This window comes from Aphelocoma coerulescens, chromosome 3 (assembly GCF_041296385.1).
Source record: "Aphelocoma coerulescens isolate FSJ_1873_10779 chromosome 3, UR_Acoe_1.0, whole genome shotgun sequence".
Lineage (NCBI taxonomy): Eukaryota > Metazoa > Chordata > Aves > Passeriformes > Corvidae > Aphelocoma > Aphelocoma coerulescens.
The window spans coordinates 13,055,060-13,076,597 of record NC_091016.1 but is presented as its reverse complement, the minus strand read 5'-3'; the positions used below and the strand labels follow the sequence as shown (position 1 = coordinate 13,076,597).

The 21,538-nt window shown below is 47.6% G+C and overlaps 1 protein-coding gene and 1 long non-coding RNA gene across 2 annotated transcripts in view; one reads left to right on the top strand and one right to left on the bottom strand.

Annotated features, from left to right (window-relative positions):
• SPRED2 (sprouty related EVH1 domain containing 2) overlaps positions 1 to 13,438 on the bottom strand; it is a 59,912-nt gene extending 46,474 nt beyond the window's left edge. The window contains exon 1 of the mRNA XM_069009072.1: positions 13,281 to 13,438. Within this exon, the coding sequence (XP_068865173.1) occupies positions 13,281 to 13,327 (47 nt within the window). The 5' untranslated portion in view covers positions 13,328 to 13,438. The remainder of the gene's footprint in view (positions 1 to 13,280) is intronic.
• Positions 12,976 to 16,331, top strand: LOC138107628 (uncharacterized). The gene is made up of 3 exons (XR_011149648.1): positions 12,976 to 13,288; positions 15,240 to 15,355; positions 15,561 to 16,331. It is a non-coding gene; the product is annotated as an uncharacterized lncRNA (long non-coding RNA).
• Positions 16,332 to 21,538: the final 5,207 nt, after the last annotated feature.

The following is a 21,538-nucleotide window of genomic DNA, read 5'->3' as shown; positions in this document are numbered from 1 at the left end:
GAAGAAACTCATTCATGTTTCCCTGGAACCTTCCAACAAGCCACACTTCGCCCTCTCTCCAGTCATATGTTTCTTCCTGGGTTTCAAAGCCTTCCCTCTGGTGTCAAAGGAGTTTCTAAATCCCCTTTATGAATTATACAGCAAGAGATGCCTGAAACAGGTGCTCAACCAAGGGCAATCCCATTGAAGCCATCCAAGGAAAACCCTCCTTGGTTTTCTGCCACCTCACTAACCTAGGGAGCTCTAAGGACAGCTCTGGCAATTTACAGATAGGACTTCCCTGGACCTTAAATAATGCAACTTTGAAAAAAAGATAAACTTTCCAAGTTTTTTGCTGTCCAGAATTTCAAGCTAAACATCAAATCAGCAAAACACCCCAAAGGGGTTACTTCTTTCATCAGTGAATACTTGTAATTTTCAAGTGTCTTGAAACAGGAAAATTTACCTATGATTTAAAAAAAAAAATTTCAAGAAACTTCTCAGCATTTTCTGTACTTGCTGCATGGGATCTTGAGGAGAGGTTTAGGCAATGGACAGTTTTCTCCTACCACCACCACCACCATTTCTGTAGAACACAGCACGGGTCCCTGCATTGTTTGCTTTGCACCGCGGACTTCCACGCCGCATGGCCCTGCTCTCCAACCACCGCCACCCGTCATGCTTCAGCTGCCTCTCCCTGGCTATTTACTTAGGGCTGGGTAAGGCCAGGAATTCCTTCGTGTAACAAAATGTACAAACGTGCTTTTATGTGGGGCATTTCGATGCTGGAGAGTGCTCTCAAGGAGTTTCCCTTTTCTGTCCTGAGGAGCTGGCTTTACTCAGAAGTTTAGGGAGCAGCACAAGTTTCTTCCTGGCAGAAGTCGAGGAAAGGGGTTCAACATTTATTCCATCCACCTAAGGAAACAAGAACTTAAAAGAGCGCAGAATGCAGAACATAAAACATGATAAGGCTTAACAGGTAAGAAAATAGCCAGGTGCTTTGTATCTGGTAAGGAATGCACCACTCAACAATAAGCTAACAAAGATTCTCACCATCTAACACTGGAAGACACCACCTGCAGACACAATGAAGATTCACCTCTACTGGTCTAAGAAAAATAGTCACCACCTCCTTGTGCCCTCTGTAGCAAAGGGTGACCCAGCTGGCCCAAATTCACATCACGGCAGTTAATAAAACCATGATATGAAATTAATTAGTACAAAAAAAATAGTGCTTTTTCTGCTGACCCATCACTAATTAAGATTAAATTCTCTGCCATTCCATTCTTGCCTCTTCTCCCCACTGCTCTCATTACACACGGGGATGTTTACTTCAACATCCACTGTAAAATAAATCCAGTGCTAACCACACTCAGAAGTAACATCAGTAGCTATTTACCAAGTATTTTTTAACGCATGCTAAGATTTGGAGAGTCACTCTCATATTAAGATAAGAGAGGATGTGAAAGATCTGTCTTTGATGCTCAGTTCTCAACTGAAGGAGAGTTAATGCTGACCATTTCAAGAGACAACCTCTTCCAAACACGGGCATCTTCTCTGCAACCACCAGCAGCGGCTTTCAGCTAGATCTCTGGAGCCCATTAGTGAGTTCTTTACAGCATTAATCACAACGAAAAGCTTATGCTACGTATTGCCTCTAACTGTTCCATAGACAACTGGTCAGAGATGACAGAGCCAGATGCCTCTTGCAAAGCAGTTGGGTTTTCCAACCCTTGCTTACCCCTGTAAGGGCAGGGGTTTCTTTAATACTGGACAAAGGCAGCACCTGGCTGTTTTAAACACCCACACTATGAGCAGGTATAGCCAGGGCTCACTGTGTGTGACCCAAAGTGAAGATCATCTGAAGAATGTCCAACCAGGAATGCTCATTTTCAGTCCCACCTCTACCATTCGTACCCCAAGCACAGAAATCAGAGCAACTTTTTCCTTCTTAAAATATGTACAGGCAAGCACAACTTGCAGTTGACAATGTTCAGGAGGGTACTAAACTCATGCAGAACCACAAAACCTGGTCTCCTTAGAAAATATTCCTCCCATTCCTGCAGCAAAGAGCAAGCAAAAGAGGAAAACAGTCTAATAATATTTAATTGCTTTTTTTTTCTTTATATGAAATTTGCACAAAAGGTATGCCTTTTAAAATCTCAACATTCAAGTGCTGGAACAAAGGACATATTTTCTCCTCTCTATCACCTTACCCCAAATCAACACAGAAACCTTAGCTGCACTCACAATCCAAAGAGAAGGGATTAGCAAAAGCACCCTGTGATTTTATTGCTTCAATCACTGCAGAACATGGAGTGCATTTGGCCAAGAGAGGCAAACCCAAAGCAGCAAAGTGCTCTCCTGCTCACTGCTATTCCCCTTTGGTTTTGTTTAAGTCAGCACTGAGGAAGCAAATTAAGCTTCCAACTCTCAACTCCTATAATCACACGAGATACACGGCACTGGCTCCAGAAGTTTATATATTTTCTCTTTAAAACATGAATGGGAAAGTGTACACAAACACCCTTCTTTCCTCATCCCTTCCTTCCCTTAAGAAGGGCTGTTTGTTTTTTTATTTGACCTTATGAAAGGTTGGGGAAGCTATTCCAGCAATACTCTGATAAAGGTAGCCCACGCTTCCTTAGGGATATAGCAAAGGGAAGGAGAAAAAAAAAAACAAACCACCAAAACATCCCAACCAGCAACAAAGCTGCTAGATGTATTATTTAATAACTTTTGGGCAGAACAGCAAATTTTATCAACAAATTAACCCAGTCTACAGTTCACCCAGAGCTCTCCTAACTAGAAAATATAGAGTACACGGATGTAGAAGCACTAAGCACTGCAGAATTTCAGTGCTCCATAGTCAAACCAAGCTAAAAATGCCTCAGATGGGGGCTTTTTGTGTTTTAATTTATGGATCTTCAGGACCATTTCTAAAATAGTCCATGTGGCTGCTAACTCTAGGGAACAGTTGCTCTTGCTGCTTATGGGGATTTGGAATGAAGAGGGGGCTTTTCTGCATGCACTGGAAATTTATTTCAGGACTCTTTTTTAAAGGCACGCATGCAGAACCAAACCAAATGAATGGTTGGTGGCAGACTTTGTTAAGCTGTAATTCTTTTCATTCATAGGCTGTGATTTTAAAGGGCTACTCAGCTACTCACTGGGGGAGGATCAGCACAGCTGAGGTCACCGGCACACCAACTGCTATCTCCACACCCAAACACTGGGAGACCCTGGCTAGATCCTGATCCTGGCCTCTGGGCACACAATTATTCCTAGGACCCAGTAATAAGCCTGGGAGAGAAGCAAGAAGATTTTTAATGGGCAAGCACAGGAGAGAAGCTGGGTAAAAACATCGGAGTAAGGCAAGCACACATATTTTAACATCATCCAGCCCAGCATCATGCGAGATGGCCACGGCAATCCCAGGATCAACAAACTCTTTTGCAGTTCAATCCAAGGCATCAAAATAAGCCTATTTCTGTCTCCCCTGTATCTGCTGTCTGCTAACCGTTTCTACACATACCACATTCCTATAATCATAACTTTGAGGTGGGGGAAGATCATCCTCCCCCATTACACATCAAGTCGAACAGATAAAATCCCTCAACCTTCCTCCTGACGCTGCCCATCCGCACAACTCTGAGTCTGTAAGGATATTAACCAAAAATGGTCACTTATCCAGGCAGACTGACCTGGGAAGGTTTAGGACTTCTGGGTAAGGGGGAGAGAGACGCAGACTTTGATAATTGATAAAAGCACAAACAAACCTGATAAACAGCTAAAAAAAAAAAAAGTTGATATTTATCATGTAACTTGTTTTAGGAACTACTGTAAAAAGGCACATCACTGACCTGATAAGATCTTCCAAACCAGTGGAGTTTATGTATACATAGGCACAAGGGGAAATGGTTTATTTGGGCTTTAAGGTTCTTCCTGTAGTGTTTATAAAGGGTATTTCTAGAACTTCCTGACTGCATTTGTGAGATCACGCTCTCTTGTGCGCCTCCAGCTCCCTCTCCACACCAGCCTGCCCCTCTCCTATCAATACCCTTAAATTTTTCCGTTTTATTTATTGTTTTTAACCAATCTGGTTAACTCTACATTTCACTTCCTTCAGATAACAAGCGGAAGCTCATCTCCAGCACTGCTTAGTAATTTTCCAGCCATTCAATACACTCATGAAGTATTACTATACCAAAATGCCAAATACTTGCACAGAAAAGAAAGAAGGAAATTTTTCTCTTAAGCAGCTCTAATGGCTTAATTGTACTGCAGCCTTTTATTCTTGCTTTTAAACACAGAACACAAGCTCTGCACTCTTGTTTTCCTCCTAGTCCAGCTAAACACCAGGTGCCTTTTTAGAAACACAAGGTCATTCAAGCAATTCAAGTATCAGAATTACTATTTTATAAAACTCTATACCATTTCCTAACCCTTTTCATATTTACAGCCACCAAACTGCATACATACAGTAACAACATATAAAGCAATGATGGGTTGCAACCAGCTTAACACCTCCCATGCCAAGTTTCAGTCACAGATGAATTACATTGGCAGCGTTATAAATCTCTAGTGATAAAGTTTTTGCTGTAATTTCACCAGTATTTAAAATAAAAAAGCACACCACTGAAGTATCAGTGGCTTTTCTGTAATTTATAAACACACACACTTTAAATACATGGAGCATACCAAGCTCTTGAAATACAGAGATTTACTCTGAAGTCTAACAGGGCCTCCTGGACGCCGGCCCTCCATTGCCACCAAGGCAAGCAGGGCTTTTAATACAACGTAAAATATGAAAATAAAGATTTTAAAAAGAAATCAGCACTAAGGAATCAGGCACCTTGGGTTTTAGGAAATATGATCATGTAAGGTGGCATGTAAGGTTGTTGAAATTGTGAAGAAAACTGGAGAAGGCAGGTCTAGGTTTGGCTCCCACTTTCAGCAATGTGCTCTCCCTTGCAGCTCTTCCACAGCCAACCTGGCAGCAGAGGAGGGTGAATTTCTCAGCTTGTCAACTTCATCAAGACCCACTGCATGGGGCATCACGCAAAATTAGGCATTCATCATCCCACTGAACCACTGGACTTCTGACCTCAAACCCTCACCTACACAGTACAGAAGAATGACGGAGAGGTGCAAAGATCCAAGTGTCACAGTTATCGCACAAATATATGAAACAAAAGTGAGTAATTGAACAAAAACTAAGCTACACATCTAAAAACCTCCAAGCATGCTTTAAATTAACCCAGGTAATACGTTCAGATCTCTAATAATTTTTAAGAACGAGACAGTTTGTAAATAACTGCAACCCCAGAGCCAGATGCCCGCAGCAGCAGCTGACTGTACTCGCCAGGTCTGCTGATGCCTTCCAGCAGCTCTTTTATGGCATCCCTTGGATCACTGGAAAACAAAAGAAGCAGCTCTCCAGTATTAAAACCTGGACACTTTTCCCCTTCACAGCCCTCAAGGTTTTACAAGGATGGATGCGGTGACGAGCCGCCCAGAACGCCGATCGCTACCAAGGCATGATCCCAGCTATTCACCCGCCCCTCGCCTCGTTCTGTCCCAACTTGAGGCAAGGCACACGCTTCCCTCTATGCTGCAACTTGAATCATTAGTTAGTAACCTTCTCTCAGCTCCAGGGCATACCTTTCCACTCGTAAAACCAGGTAAACAGCCAGCATGCCTTCCAAGCACTTGGAAGCCCAGGTGGGAGTGTTTGGACATGTCAGCAAAGAAATGCAGTGAGCAGAGGTAAGCTGAGCTCCCTGCTTTTAGCCAGGGGGGTGAACATGATGGTTATCTTTTTGGGCAGCATCCCCCTCAAAACAGGGACCTGCTCAAGGTGCTATGGGTTAGGGGAGTCATTACAGCTGCAGAAAAGCAAGTGCTGCCAATATTTAAAAGGGAGGAAACCAGATATACACAAGGTTGTGGGAGACCCTTCTTTCACCTCATGTCTGTCCCCCAGAAAAATGCTTTCCACCACCAGTATGGGAATTAATAAATAAATAAAAAGCATAAATAGTCTAGAGACTTGAACAAAAAAAGTAAATTACACAGGTATGCTTTAGCTCAGATACTAATTGCTGCTAGTGGCATCAACTAATCCTAAACATGGACTTAATTCCTACAAAACCACATCATTTAAGAAATGTTGTTTTTCTCTAGGTGAGGGGAGGACCCGGAAGGAGCTGGTAGGCAAATTGTGGTGCTGCAAAAGGCTCCAGTGTTTAGGGAAGAAGCTTTGTGATTTCCCACAGCGTTTTGAAACTGACTGCTGTACAAATGCCTTCAGTGTATTTCAAATACTGCAGTGGAAACTAATCTTGCTCTCAACTACTCAAACAGGCAAGCAATGCTCTACATTTTAACGTACAGGAGGGAAGCTGCCACTTTTAGCTAGAAAGAAAAGAAGTAATGGGACTATCCAAACAGGATGTATGTATAATGCAGTTAAAAAAACCAACAACCTAAGTGTTTCCAGACCTCCTTGGGACTTGAGTGCATGTGCAGAACATGCTCCTGTCCTTGCACAGCAGCACAGGTCCTTACAAGCTGGGAGATGTGTTTCCCATACACAGGATCAAAAGACGCTATCAGGTTTTACAACACATCTCCCAGCACCATCAGTGCCAGACTGGCAAAGAGCAGCAGCAGAGGTGGAACAGTGACCAACTCAACCTTCCTACTTAAAAACAGGGGGAAATGGTTACTCTCAACAGGAGACAAACATTTTTGTTCCTAAGGAGAGATGTACACAGGTAATGAGCCCTAATGTTACTTTCAAAAGCCCATTTATTCTTCGGGTAGTTCACTGAAGATGTTATTTCTGGCTTGCATTTTGCCTCATTTCTGTAGTACCTCAGACAAAAAGCTCTACCTAGCAAGGAACAAGCTCCATCACCACTGCAGTCTTCAGGTCATGAAACGCTTTTCTCCTCGCCAGGCACTGCTGTCCAAGTCCAAGCACTTCGGGCAACTCTGCAATCTCACTTTTGAACACACCACAGATGGGGAAATCAACTCTGTTGTTAGAAAGTCCCGTAAACCCTCCTCCCCACGCCTGCCAGTAAGAAGTTTCCTTCCTAGCTGGAATAGCCATCAGCAATACTCAGCTGATAGACTCAAGATCTCTCCTCTGATTATATACGTAGGAGTTGAGAACAAAGAAGCGGGGGGGGGAACACAAACAAACCCCCAAAACATAGTCCTTGAAGTGCAAGCTGCAAGCAAAGAAAGTCAAAGAATAAAGTTATTCAAAGACTGTAAGAACAAGCAGGCTGGAGACAAAAACAGTAATTTGGGTTAAATCTCACTGTAGACCTACTGCAACAGGTAGAACCTGCTGGCTGTTGGCAGAAAGGTCTCCAACAGCCTTGAAAGCAGACTTTGTAATAGTGCTTTTGATAAAACACCTTACTTTAAGGTGAAGCATCTACTTCTACTGCATGGGGTAGACAGTGTTTTGCTACATTGGGTTCATGTTATAGTGATCACCTTCCCCTGATGTGAGGAGAAAATACTGCCACGAGGGCTTGGCTGCAGCATGAGTCGTGGTGACAGTGGAATTCCTACTTCCAGACAAGTGTGACACGTGAAGGAATAGATATAAAACAGGCAAGAGGCAAAAGAATACCCTCAAGAGTGTGGGGGAAAGGAAATGCAGACAGAAAAGGAGATGGAGTGAAGACAGCCTCCTGGACTTTGAGGTGATGTCCACCTGCCCACGCAACATTTGTCTGACATCAAGGGGGAGCAGAAAAATGAGCTTGGGAGCATTTGCGGGTACCAAGACTGATGGTGATAAACCTCCCCAAACTGCTGTGCTGGTGGGCAGAAGTGCAGTATTAGGGCATTGCTTTGCTACTCTTACTGCATCAGCAGGGCTTGCCCCTCACCCCAGCGCCATCCTGCAGCCCTGTGCCCTCCACTCATCCAGCAGTGGGGGCCAGCAGATGGTTCTCCTTGCCTTGCAAGGAACCAAATCCTGAGAAACCACATGGGCACACCCAGCCTTTATCCCCAAGAGCTGATGCAAAACCCAAGGTGAGGGTCAGACGCAGAGAGAAGGCGGCCAGCACAGCCCAGCTGCATTTCTCTGCAGCTTGAGAGAGTCAGGTTTACAGTACTGAGCAAACACCAGAAAAATAAATGATTAAAGGAAATTTGACAAGGAAAGGGGGTGGACGTGGGTAGAGAAATGGGAAGGAAGGAAAACTCAGAAGATCTTGGCAGAAAACCAATAGGTAAGAAAAGAAACAAAGAAAAAAAAAAGAAACAAACAAACAAACAAAAAAAAAAAAGAAAAAAAAAGGAATCATTGGAAACCATCAGCTATGGCCAAAGCGGAAAGAAATGGCCAGTGCAAGCAAGATGCTGGGAGATGCTGCCCTGCTCTGCTTGCTGCCAGGCTTGGAGCAGACCTCTCTTTCCAGTGCTGGGATTTATGTGACAAGAGCTTCTTGCTTGCATTTGGTAGTCTACAGAAACGGGGACCTGCTGCAGTTCCTATCTCCTGTCAATCAACTCCACAGTCTATTTGTGCCTTTTTTTAGTCAACTGACCTTTTCTATTTTACTTCTTTTTGAAATTCTACACTGCTTTAGAAGCCTAAGTCCTCCAAAAATCAAATGCTCCACTTAGCAAAAAGGGCATATATCAAAAATACAGTCTCCAGAACTGTACTTTTAGTTTCACTGATCTTTGTGCCCTCTCCACCCCTGCACAGCTCTTGAAAGAAAGATCACCTTGTGCTGTTAAAAGGGGGGAAAAAAAAGGAAAAACAAAAAAGCCACATTTTTCAATGAATTTGCTGTAGTGAGCAGTTCCTATATCCATTCTGCTGGAAGGAAGGAAATTGAATTTATCGGTTCCTCAAGCATGCCAGAGCATGTAAGAAAGAAAAAGGAGGAATTGAAACCAATAGTTAAGTTGTGTCTCATTCCTGAGCTCCTATTTTCCAGCCTGGTCCAGAAGAAGGAGGACAACTACCATCGTCTCCCTGCAATTTGGTGGCCAACAGGAAACAATTTTGTGGTTTAAATCCAGCTAACAGTAAACCAAGCCCATGTTAAGAGTGAGCCTTGCCACACAGCGTACTTTTGTTTGCAGCCTCAGGATTTAATTAAACAGGTAGATAAAACCTACCTTTTAACCCACGCTCCAGGGTGTGCCTCAGTGAGATAAAAAACAGGCTGCCAAAACAGGTCAAAGATGATTCCATTGCTAGTGCAGCATCTGTGCCGTGCTCAAACACTGTCCCACCACCACTGTCCCACCACACTCTTAAGGAGGGGAGCTGCACCAAAAACCCTCACTTTCTGGCCCAAAGGCAGGTTGGTTTGGTTTCCCCTTTTCAGTGCAGAATCTGGGTTATCCATGGGCTGCATTGGGCCATAGCATGGCCTAATGTGCTGAGAAATTAAAAATCTAGCTCCCTTCCTCTTGTGGCAACCCTCTTCCCACAGGTCTCCATTCCAGTTGTCTGACCAAACACCCTCTCCATACATCTTCCACCTACAACTTCTATCAAGGCATTTCCAAAACAGAAGTAGAAAGAGTAGAAAGGGTAAATCCCTTCTTTCTTCCCCGCTCTTCTTCATCTGACAGCTCTATTATTCCCTTATAAACAACAACTTCTCCCAGAGACCGAACAAAGCAGCTACTTACATGTCATATTTTAAACAGGCATGTTTTCAGGCCAAGAAATAAACAGTTATATTTTGGCAATCCTTCATTTCCTGTCCTATTTGCGAGCGATAATGTCATAACACACATTGTGTCCCATGCCTTCCTCCCTGGCTGAAACTTGTAGCAAAATAATTTAGCTGAATGAGCTGCCTTTGATATCTACAGAAAAATCATCAGAATGGGGCAAAAATGTAGTGAAAATGAAGGGGGGGGAACATTTTTTTCAGCACAAAGGGCAAACTGCAATATTGGTAGACTCAGTATTCAGAGCAAACATCGCTGGTGTCTGCTCAGCGGTGGAGGGAAGTGAGATTTTGGGACCAGCGAAAGAACTAGCAAGAGCAAGCTAAGTCTAATTTTCTTTCCCTAGACTGGAAAAATGCATCGGTGTGATCTCACGCTGCATTTTGCTGTCCCGGACACCACCACAGCAACCCTACATATATCCCACTTAACCCAGCTCGTTAAAAACCTCCGGGGGACCAGTCCCACTTGCAAACACTTGGCAGGAGCGCTCCCAGCTCGCTGGAATAAACCAAGCGTGCATTGGAGCGGCGGGGACACTCCCGGGACACAGCTCGGCCCGGGCATCGCGGCTCCATCCCAAGCAGCACAAGGCTGCGGACCAGCACTTCCTCGTTCTCTGACCTTTTCCATTTAATTACTTCCTGTGACTTTCTTGGAACCATGCATCGGAACGAGAAGGCGGCAGCCTCCGGGCATATCCGAATCACTTTAAGGGTTCTGCTCCGCTCTCCTCCTCACCCGCGGAAAAGCCACGGGCAGCCCATCCGGGATGGTTTCGGAGAGGGTCCCCACAGCCGCCCATCTTCTGGCTGCAGGCAGCGCTGCCCGAAATCCCCTCACCGCTTACGCCCAGCACGGCGGCTTCGCGCCTCTGATTTATTACCTGGCATCCCCATTCTCCCCCCACCCTGCAACGTGCGAGGCAGCACGGGCTGGGTGAGGGGGAAGGAGGGAAGCAGAAATAAAGGCTGAGATGCAGAAAGAGGCTCTGGCTTGGCAATGACAAATTGACCTCTAAGTATCGATCTCAAATGCTGCAGTTCTGAAGGGACCGATGAGTTTCCAGCATCCTAAGCCCTATTTGTTTCCCTCCTCGGTTTTATAAACTATCTCAAAACTCAAAGTCTAATCGAGCTGTTCTCAAGAAACTACTTTTAAAAAAAAGGTTAAAAAAAAGGGAGGGGGGGAGGAGAACTCCTTGTTATTTACTTGAAGAGGGTTATTTTAAAAGGCATCCTGACAGTGGTCCTTTTTTTGTAATCTGGCTGTTAACATTTGCTCACAGTGCACTCAGTGAAACAAGAATAGCTATGCAAATTAAAGCCAGATATCTAGGGCAAATAGCACGATATACTACCATTGTTCTGACAGCTTGAGAAAACTTATCAGGAGAGCCTGTCCTTATTGCTTTTAACACCATATATATTGGAGAAAAAAAAAATCAAATCACTTCACCCACCACTGAAATGAAAAAACAACCCATGAGTCACCGGCTTCAGCAACGCTATCAATCAATGCAAGGCTGGAAGCGAGGAGCTTACAGAGGAAACCATGGCTTACCTAAAACGCCTCGCCGTGCCCTACAAAGCCAAGGCCTGCACTAAACTCTGACAAGCCCAACTGCGGCCTCCAGAAGAGCCACTTGGGACATGCACTGATGTAAGGACCACAAGTCATCACTGACCCTGAAAGTCAACACACCCAGACCCCAACAAAACAGCTCTCAGTGGCCTGGGAATAGGTTGGGTACCAGCTCCCTGTGGTCACCAGCCTCCCCACCTCCGAGGGACCAAAGCACAGTGTTGCTGGGTTGACAGGTGACCCCAGGAGCTGTGGCGTGACCCAATAGCTCCCACACACATGAAAACCATCAGCTGAAGCCTCTGTCAGCATGGCAGTGCAGCAGCACGTGGAAGAAGAATTCACTCCAAAACAAACTGCAGCCCACAATTAAGGGAAAAAAAAAAACCCCAGCTAACCATCAGAGCCAAGTGTTCATTGTTTTACACCAACACTCACCTCTGCACTGAGCCCTGCAGGAAAACACATTTAGAGCAGTATCTTGCCTCAAGATAAAGGCTGGTGAGCACCAGATTTTTGTCCACTGAATTAGGTTACAGTTGGCCTCGTGTTCTCAAATGCAGAGACAAGGACCCACTTCTCTTCCTCTCATGCAATTTACAAAGTCAAAAAAAAAAAAACCAACCAAACCAAATGAAGAACCAGAAGGTTTTTATTGGAAATGAGTTGGCCACGTTTTTCCAGCCTGTTAGGTCATGGTAATATGCATGTGAGAATCTCAACCACTTCTTTTTTGGTTTGGTTTTTTTTGCTTGTTTGTTTTGGGTATTTTTTTTTTGTTGCAAGAACCTTACCATCTTCAAAATAACCACAATTTCAGAAGCTACATATAAACACGTATTTATAGTCTCTTCATTAAGAGCTGCCAAAATAACAATTCCTCTCAACATGCACGTTGGGGGCAGAAGCCATTTCCTTCACCACTCATATTTCTCCAGTAAATCGCCCTAAAATAAATTTACCATGAGGAAGGTGTAAGCGTGGCACATGCCACCAATTATGATTTTTTCGGACCGAGCCAAAAAGTTGCACAGTTCTTACGCTGCTTTATAAGCCCTGCAAGGAGTCGTTTTAAAGCACGGTACATCCTATGGCGCTTGGCACCAACCCAGTCCTGCACGCCAGTGAGTCATTCCTCTTGACTGTCAAAACCCCGAAGGAGATAGCCAGGAACAGCCCTTGGGCCAGCACGGCGTGAAAGAGCCCTTCCTGCCATTCCGCTGCAATAGCTTTAGGTTTTATTTTGGGGAAGAAAGCATTAAAAAAGGGAAAAGGGCACCGCCGGGCATTTTGAAAGCCACGGTGCGGCCTCTCGGGAGGTTTCTTTAGTGGGGAGGTGGCGGGAGGGCTGCGGAGCGGGGGTGGGTGGCGGGGGGTGATGGTGAATGGGGAGGCCGCCGGTGACCGGGTTTATGAATGCGGCGTCATGTGACGACGGCGGCGGCCGCCCTCCTATTCACAAAACGGCGGCGGCCGGGGCGGGGATCCGCGACGTCGTGTGTCCCCCACCCCAGCTCGGCGTCCCGACCCCCCCAGGCCCGGGGCTGCGGGGTGGGGGCGCACGCCGCTCACCTCCCCCCTCGCCGCCGCTTCCGCCTCCGACCGCCCCCGCCGGGCGCCCCGAGCCCCTCGGCCGGGCCGGGGCGGGGAGCGGCAGCGGCGCGGGGCTGCGCCCCCTCTCCGCGGTGCCCCGGGGCTCCGCACCCCGGCGGGGCCGCGCCGCCCTCCCGGGGGTTTTTATGAATGAAAGGGCCGTATGCAAATGAGCGCGGCCCGGGGGGAGCGCGAAATGGCGGATGCGCGGGCGGGCGGCGCGCACACGAACGCGCGTGTCCGCGTCCCTCTGTCCGCCCGCGGCCGGTGCGTCTGTCCGTCCCTGCACGGGGTGTGGGGGGTGAGCGACCCTCACCGGTTCCCGCCGGGGCAACAAAGGCTGCCCCCTCTCCCGTCCCCCGCGCCCGCCCGCCGCCCCCGGCCCCGCTCACTCGTCAGGGTAGGCTTCCTCGGTCATCTTCTCCCCGTCTAGGCTCATCCCTCGCCGCGGGCGGCCGGGCTGCGCCTCCGCATCTTCCCGAGCTTCACATGGCGAGGGAGGCCGCGCCGCGGCGGGCCGGGGCTGGCGGCCGCGCCGGGCCCGACGGCGCGGGAGCGCGGGCGGCGGCGGGGGGGGGGGGGGGGAGGGGGAGAAGGGGGGACTACGGCCGCGCTCGTCGCCGGGCGGCGGCGGCCGGGGGCGGAGGAGGAGGAGGAGAGGCGGCGGTCAGCGCGCCGCGGGGGCGCGGCGGGGCGCGGCGGCGGCGGCGGCGGCGCGGGGTCCGGGCCCGGGGGAGCGGCGCAGCGCCCGGGGGCAGGCGGCGGCGCCGGGCCAGCCCCATGGCCGCGATCACGCCATGGCGGGGCGCCGCGGGGGGCGGCGGAGCAGGGAGGGAGGGAGCGGGCAGCCCCGGCAGGAAGCGGCGGCGCTGCCGCGGCCGCCGGGAGCGGGCAGGGCAGCGCCGGACCCGGGCGGGAGGAGGGAGGGAGCCGCAGCGACGGCGGTGGGGAAGGAGGAGACGCGGCCGGCTGTGGCGCCGCCCCGGCCCGGCCCCCCGAGCCCCCGCGGCGCGGCGCAGCGCAGCGCCCGGGGTGCGGTCCCGCCGCGTTCGCCTCCGCCCGCCGGCGCCGCCCCCCGCGCCGCAGCCCCCGCGCCCCGCCCGCCACCCAGCGCTGCTCTCGGCCGGGCCGGAGCGGCGGGGCCCGCCCAGCTGCGGCTTGTGCCATACGGCCCGGCCCGGCCCGGCCCGGCTCGGCTCGGCTCGGCTCGGCTCGGCTCGGCTCGCCGGGTTCAGCCTCACCCGGTCCGGCTCAGCCCTGCGCAGCCGGACCCAGCAAGACCTGGCTCAGCCGTGCCAGGCCGCGCTCAAAGTCACATCGATTACGTTGGAAAAGACCTCTGAGATCATCGAGTCCAACCTATGACCGAACACCACGGTGTCGGTCAGACCCCGGCACTGAGTTGCACGTCTGGTCTTCCCTTAAACACCTACAGGGACAGTGACTCCACCACCTCCCTGGGCAGCCCATTCCAATGTCTAATAACCCATTCTATGAAGAAATTCCACCTAATGTCTGACCTAAACCTCTCCTGGCGCACCTTAATAGTGTATCCCCTTGTCCTGTCACTGCTTGACTTGGAGAAGAGGCCAACCCCAACCTGGCCACACCCTTCTTTCAGGTAGTTCTAGAGTGATAAGGTTACCCCTGAGCCTCCTTTTCTCAGGCTAAACAACCCCTGCTCCCTCAGCCGCTCCTCATGAGATTTGTGCTCCAGACCCTTCATCAACTTTGTCGGCCTTCTGTGGACATCTTGGCTCACCTCAACCTGACATCTCCCAGGGTGGCTGGGTTCAGCCCAGCCTGGCTCCGCTTGGTTCGGTTTGGCCCAGCCCAGGGCAGCCTGGCTCTGCACAGCTCCTCATCATGGCTGATAAGACTCACAGGAAGCGTTTCTGTACTGTGGTGCTGTGTGCCCAGTGAGTCGTCTGGCAGATGGTCAGTAAAGAAGCCTGGGGAGCCAATGTTGCCCCCACAGCAGTGCATCCCGAGGTTCAGGTGCTGTTTTCTCACCACCCTTACGTTCTTCCCACCCCACCTTGCCCTCTACAAGAGCTCAAATCGCCCCTTAGAGCCACATTCAGAATTGCTGTGGGGTGCATACTAGCTAGCATGCTTGTAACATCATACAGCTTTTCTCGTAGGTCAGTTCAAATGTTTTTTGCTGCAATGAACAGCATCATAACTGTAAACACTCTCCCAACTTGTGTTCCTAGCTACAGCATGAGATTCCCCCTCAGGACTTGCTTGGTCCACAGAGGAGGGGTAACAGGATCCAACTATGGAAAAGAAAGTTTGGCCCATGAAGCTGAGGAACCAGCTGTGAGTTTTGGGTTTGCTTCCTCCATCAGGTCCTCTGTGATCAGGCAATCCTGGGAGAAGAAATGTGTCTGTACCACCTAAGCACATCACCTTGCCCTCCAGCTTTTGCAGGCCCCTCCACTGCAGCATCCCTTTCCCACTGCAGGTAGGGAGATGTGCCATCTCTGCTCTCTGCATAGGGATGTTCAGTCTCGATATGGCTGCAGTTCCTAAGGGAGTCACATACTGATTTATCTTTCAAGTCTAGTCTATGGTATTTAGTCTTAAAGGGGCTTTCAGATTTTGGTGTGGAAATTGTGTTTCTGCTCCTCTGGGTTTCAGTTTCTAAGTGCTGTAAATTTTCTTTTCAGGAACAGAAATGGAATCCCGGAGAGAATCTGTGGACTGCTAGTAATGAGATGGAGGCAAGAGCTGATGAAAGCTTTGAGGTCTTCTCCCCAGGGAGAAGCAACAGGGCCTTTGGAGGTGGTACCAGAATCTGCAGCTTTGTGGCACAATATTATAGTAATGCTCCAGTCACTGCTAGAGGTTTGGCCATAACACCAGATAATGTGTGAGAGTGCAAGCCTGCTGCCCTCCCCTTGGCAGACTGTGGGTGCTCTTTTGGGTGGCAATGCTGCCTATCCCCCCACCCCCTTCCCACCCATTCCGTTGCAAAGCACAGTTTGTCACCCCCTCGGCTGTGTTAAGGCATCCCCCACTGAGGAGTGACACTGCTGGATCTGCTAAATGGTCCCAGCTAATAATACCCCCCAATACCTCTTTCTTTTGGAAAGTTATTCAAGGATCCAGCTTGCAGAATGGCATGATAAACATCTTGGCAAAGCTGAGCTGACAGCAAAAGGAAGTGTCAGGGCAGGAGTAAGGGGTTGGGGGCAAGGAAATGGTAGGAACGTCTTCAGCTGCTGTACAATAAAAGACCAGATGTAATGATTTGACATTTCCACCCATCCTATGTCTTTTTTTTTTTTTTCCCAAAGGATGCTGAGATTGCACAGACCTCTAACATGCTCAAAATCTTTCATGCCAAAAATTTCTGTGATTAGCAGGAACATTGATGTGCTTGAAGTGGGGAGTGTGGTATTTAGCAGTTGGTTACTACAGAAGCAGAATATGGGGAGAGTTATAGCCATGTGAAAAACCCAGGGCACAATCATGTAATTAAAAGGCCATTATAATGGTTATACCTCTGAGGAGGACTGGATATTAATCACTGTCTGATTAATACTTGAGAGCTTGTCTGTGTGATCTGGATGTATTTTTATGTGTTTATATTGTGTGTGTGCATATTTACCCCGATGGTGAGAAGCAAATGTATCTGAGGCTTGGAAGCTGAAGTTTTACTTGATCTAGCTTCTTGAGTCATTTCCTGTGGATTTGCAAGATCTCTTATTTGATCTCTGCTTTCACTGTCCTGCCAGTTTGCAAGCTGCTAAGTGATTTATTCTCTTAATGATTTCTCTCACTCACTGCACAACCCTCTTACTATTACTTTCACCGAAGTATTGAATTTTATTTTTCTAATATTCAGGTTACTGTGCCGGTTCTTGTAAGTAGCGTGTTTGAGCTGACTGACTTTTCTGAATGAAAAGGCTCTCTCTCAGAGGTGTGATTTCTGTTTGTGTGTTGTGTTGTTTGTATACAGAGCTTCTGCTCAGACACAGAATAGCGCTTCCCTGTGATGCAATCGTTACCTAGAATTAATTAGCCTTTGGTGGCAGAGCTTCAAGGCAGCAGCTCCTGCATACTAACGATTTGCCTGCTATGACTGTCCTGTGTTTTATATTCAAAAGAAACATTTATTTTGCAGAGTGATACTTCAGCTGTTGCAGAGAACCTTGAGTCTGCTTGGATTGGAATAAACTTCCCTGAGTGCTGTTACCCCTTTAGCTAGCACTTATTTCGGGTGAGAACCACTGGAATTTGAAGTGTCAAAGTTTAGGGCATTTACTGCAGGCTTGCAATGTAGCCTCCTACCTTCACTTACTCTCACTTGTAAAACCTTTCAGCCTTGGAGCTGAAATCTTCCACACTGTTGATTTAGGAACCTAAATATGAATGTTGGTACCCTGTTGACTGTGCTGAATTCAATGATTTTTCCACTGACTCACTTGGTGACTTTGAATGAGTGAGGAGTGGAAGTCAGCAGTCCTGAATCATGCCATCCTCCAGACAATTACCCCCCCATCCCAATAATTCTTTCAAGCAGCAATCATATTTTAAAAGCAGTGTTTACATCTGTGTTTTGCCCCATCATAATTGCTCAGAATTTAAGAGCTACAGAAACAATTTGCAACATTTGCAGTCAGAGTAAAGTCTTTCAGGGCTGACACTTTCTGGGAGGTCACAAAGTTTGGAAACACTAAGGTTTTTTTCAGCAGGAGTGGGATTGCTGCATGTGGTTTGGAGAATTGTTGGGATCCTTTTGGGCATCTGCAGGGGAAGAGGATGTGGAGAGCTCCTTGCAGTCTTCCCAGGATGTCCTTTTGGAGGCTGGTAAGACCAGAGCAGGCAAGCAGAAAGGACCCTTGCTGCCAGATGGGCTGACTATCCCACTTCTCCATTTTTTGGTTTTTGTAAACCTGTATTTTACTAGGACAGAAAGTGACAACATTTAGGCGATCTCGGTGCTGTTGCCTGTATGGCTTTCCTGGACACCATGGGATCAGCTTGGGCAACAGCAATGACTGTGCTGATGGCTGGGAAGGCACTGACCAGTGCATGCAGTCAGGCATGAGTCATTCCTGTGGGACAAATCTGGTGTCATTTGTAGCTGTGTTCATCAAACCTCATGCTCTCCTTCATCCTCTCCCAAAATAAAAGCAAAGTTTATTGAAATGGGGAGATGACGAGGAAAAGCATTATTTTCAAAACCCTTGCTTTCCTTTCAAAAACCTTGCTTGCTTTCCTACTGGGCACTGTTGCCCTCTTAATATTCAGCAGTAAGTGATTTATAGCCCCCCTGACATGGTGGTTTGGTGTTTCCTTTGTGTGCATAACTTCCTTTTGATATAAAGGGATGATAACAAACCTAAATTGTAGTCTCCCAAGCACATGACACATTGTCTTTGTGGTGCAGCAGTGCAGCAGTTCAACACTTCAGCCTTCCCACCCCCAGATTCCACCCTGGTGAGAGGGTGGCATTAGCAGGTTTAGCGAGACAGCAGTGTTGGTGGGGGCGATTCCTTCATACGTAGTGGTGAGGATGATGGTTTTGGGAGTCCCACTAGAGTCAAGTCCCTGGCATACACTCAACGAGAGATGGGTCCACAACTGCTTCTTGAACTTTTTGCATACCTTTTTGTGCTGAATGCTTGGCAGAAAACCTGCTACAAAACCTTCACTTACAGCATGCTGCCAGTTCTGCAGCAGTGCTTTGCTCCTGCGCGTTCCTGGCTCAGCGTGCCCTGGCCCATCAAATTGAAAAATAAGTGTGCAGGAACTTTGCAAGTGTGACTGCAACCTCAGGATTAGCCCTAAATCCAGGCTACTTTTGGCATGAGGGAAGGGCTGCTCTTCTCTTGAGATGCCTTTCCACCCTTGAGAGGTTTCTGCATTTTTGATACAGCTGTTTCCAGGGCCTCATGGGAACTGAACGAACAGATGCCAAATAATCTGGTTTTACTTCAGGGAGCACAAAAGTGGATGGATCTCGGAAAAACACTGGAGCTGTGTGCACCTATTCCTCCCCTCCTTGGGGGTTATTTGAATTAGGTTTAAACCTTTAAGTGTATTTCAGAAAGCTGCCTTCTGATAGCCAAACTTCACTTGGGTGTTCCTCCTTTCCTCTCACAGCTATTGTGAGACTGTCCCCTCTGAACACCCACGTCCCCTTTATTGCAGAGCTCTTTGATCAGCCTCAGCAGGTGACATGAACAGTTGACCGACTACTTTGGCAAAACCAGTTTTTGTGGCTTGACCTCCTTTTCTCACCCGGTGTCTTGCTGTGAGTACAGGGTCCTATTCAGTGTCTGAGTGGTTATAATTGCAGGTTTACCCAGTCCAGACCTGCTGTGGGAGAAACCCCCACACAGGTATCAATCAGGAAAGGCTTCTGGAGTTAAATTAAGCTTTTGAAATATGGAAATGCTGACATGGCTGGGTCGGATGTTTAATGGTGTATGGTACACAGGGGAAATGAGTTGTATGTACCCTGCCTGTATCCTCATTTACCCAGCCCTTGGCTTCAGCACTGCTCAGTGACACTGACCCACTCAGTCCTTTGCAGATGCTTGGCCATATTTAATTTCAAAGGGTGCCAGTCCACCCTCTTCTCCAGGCAGATATTTTCCCTTGTGTCAACATCCTCATAACAACTCCAGCTAGGCAAATATAGCACATGGCTTATGAGTGTCCTGGAAGGACTCAGAGGTGGAGAGTTAGAGCTAAAGAAGGTTCATGATTAACCCCATGCACCACTGAATAACTTTGGGATAAGTCGCAGCACATGATGAAGAAACTGGGAGGAGAGTTTAATGGTCCTGCAGAGAACACCTCCTTAGACAGCCACCCTCCAAGATGTTCCCAAGGATTCCCATGGAAAATAATCCTATGCTCCTTTTATGTTCTGGTAATCACAGACACATTATGCTTCCCTGCCCAGTTCTAAGGAGAAAAGTAATTAGTCACTCCACACAAAAACCTTTGGGGACTGTACATATACTCCAGTACAGATTGCAGATCCATCTAGAAGGGAATGAAGACTCACAGGTCTGCTCTGTGTGTGGTCGTTAACAGAAGCTGCCATTTGCAGGTACTGGGTGCAAGGCCTTCCAGGTGCTCACTGCCAGCTGCATCCCCAGCAGTGTTTCCTGCCAGGCTTAACAAAGCCCAGAAAAGCAAGCCCAGGTTATGAGAGCTTCACACCTACAAGACCAAAAGCACAAGCTTGATTGTGCTCACAGAACTCCCTTGTTTTAGACAGTAGACTCTCCAGTCTCTTATGGGGAAAAAAAGGGCTGGTTATTGCTGGATGCGTGTTCTGACCTTAAAAGCTGAAAGTAAAAACAATCCAAGATATGGGGCGTGCTAAAGTGGCAGCTGAAGGGCTTTTTTTGTTCCTTCTGCAGTTAATGCCATCGTGCTAAAATTGCAAGCGGGTGGGAGTCGGGGTTAATTTAAGGTTTAGTGTGACCAAGAAGAATTATTTAGAAAATAGCAAATGGACGACATTCTGAAAAATAAGCTTCACTTCCCTAACCAGGAGTACTTGGCTTAAGTTGCAGAGACTGTGAAGGAAACCTCCAGATCCATAGCAGGTAAACATTTGCCTTTGATTCTGTTTTTCTCTTCAAGTCTAGAAACCCCAGCATTTACACTTAAATGGATGTGCTGTAAGCTATGTTTAGGAAGAGAATTTCATCCCCTCCTGCACGTACTTTTACACATGATAATTATTTGGCTGCAGCTTTGCAAAGTATGGCTGGAGGGATGGTTTGAAAGGGAGGAGTTACATGGCACTGATGATCACTGCCTGATTCAGCCCCACTGAAGGCAGTGGCAGCAGGATCAGATGATCCAGAAGAGATATTTTATTTTAAATAGCCCTTAGGGACCTTCAGTGACTTATGGTAAATTCCTGCCTCCTGATTTCATGCACTGGAGAACACACATGTATGCTGGAACCATGCATGTCTTCAGGGTCACATGTTCAGTGTGGACATGAATCTCTGCATTTTGTAACCATTTTTAAAAAACCTAATAGGGAAGTAGAGAGCTTATGAAGATGACGTTTTGGTGAATGATAGTAGTTTTTTAATGCCATCGTTTTTGTCTTTATCAAACCTATCAGAGTCTGGGCTCTTCCTTTAATTTTTGTGTTCTGCTTCTTTTCTCCCGCCTGATCTGTTCCTTCCATACAGCAGGAGTTGTAGTCCAAAACTCACTGAGGGGTGAAAGAACTGCTCTATAACCACGTGGTCTGGATGCAATACCTTGCACATAACTGCTTTTCCTTGTGCCAAAGACATTGCCACACTACTGGTATTTAATTTGTTACCGCACAAAATGCTCTGAATAGCTCTGACATTGAAACACTTCCTATAAATTGGTTCCTGCTCAGCTCTTAAGAAATTTGGGTCTTCTCTTTGACATTTTTTCAGTCTAAGAAAGTCACAAATATGAAAGCTCTCCCACATGACTTGATCAAAATCCTGTGAGATGGCAGTCTGAATTTTGGCTTCTCTCTGGCTTGCAGGAAAAGCGTGACAAGTCTTTGTTTTCTTGAAAGAAACAGGGATAGCTGTCTTCTTTAAATCCTGAGAGGGTGGAAAGCAGAGGTGATTTCCACCTTCCTGTGGCAAGGTCAATTCTATCCCCTCTGCAGATG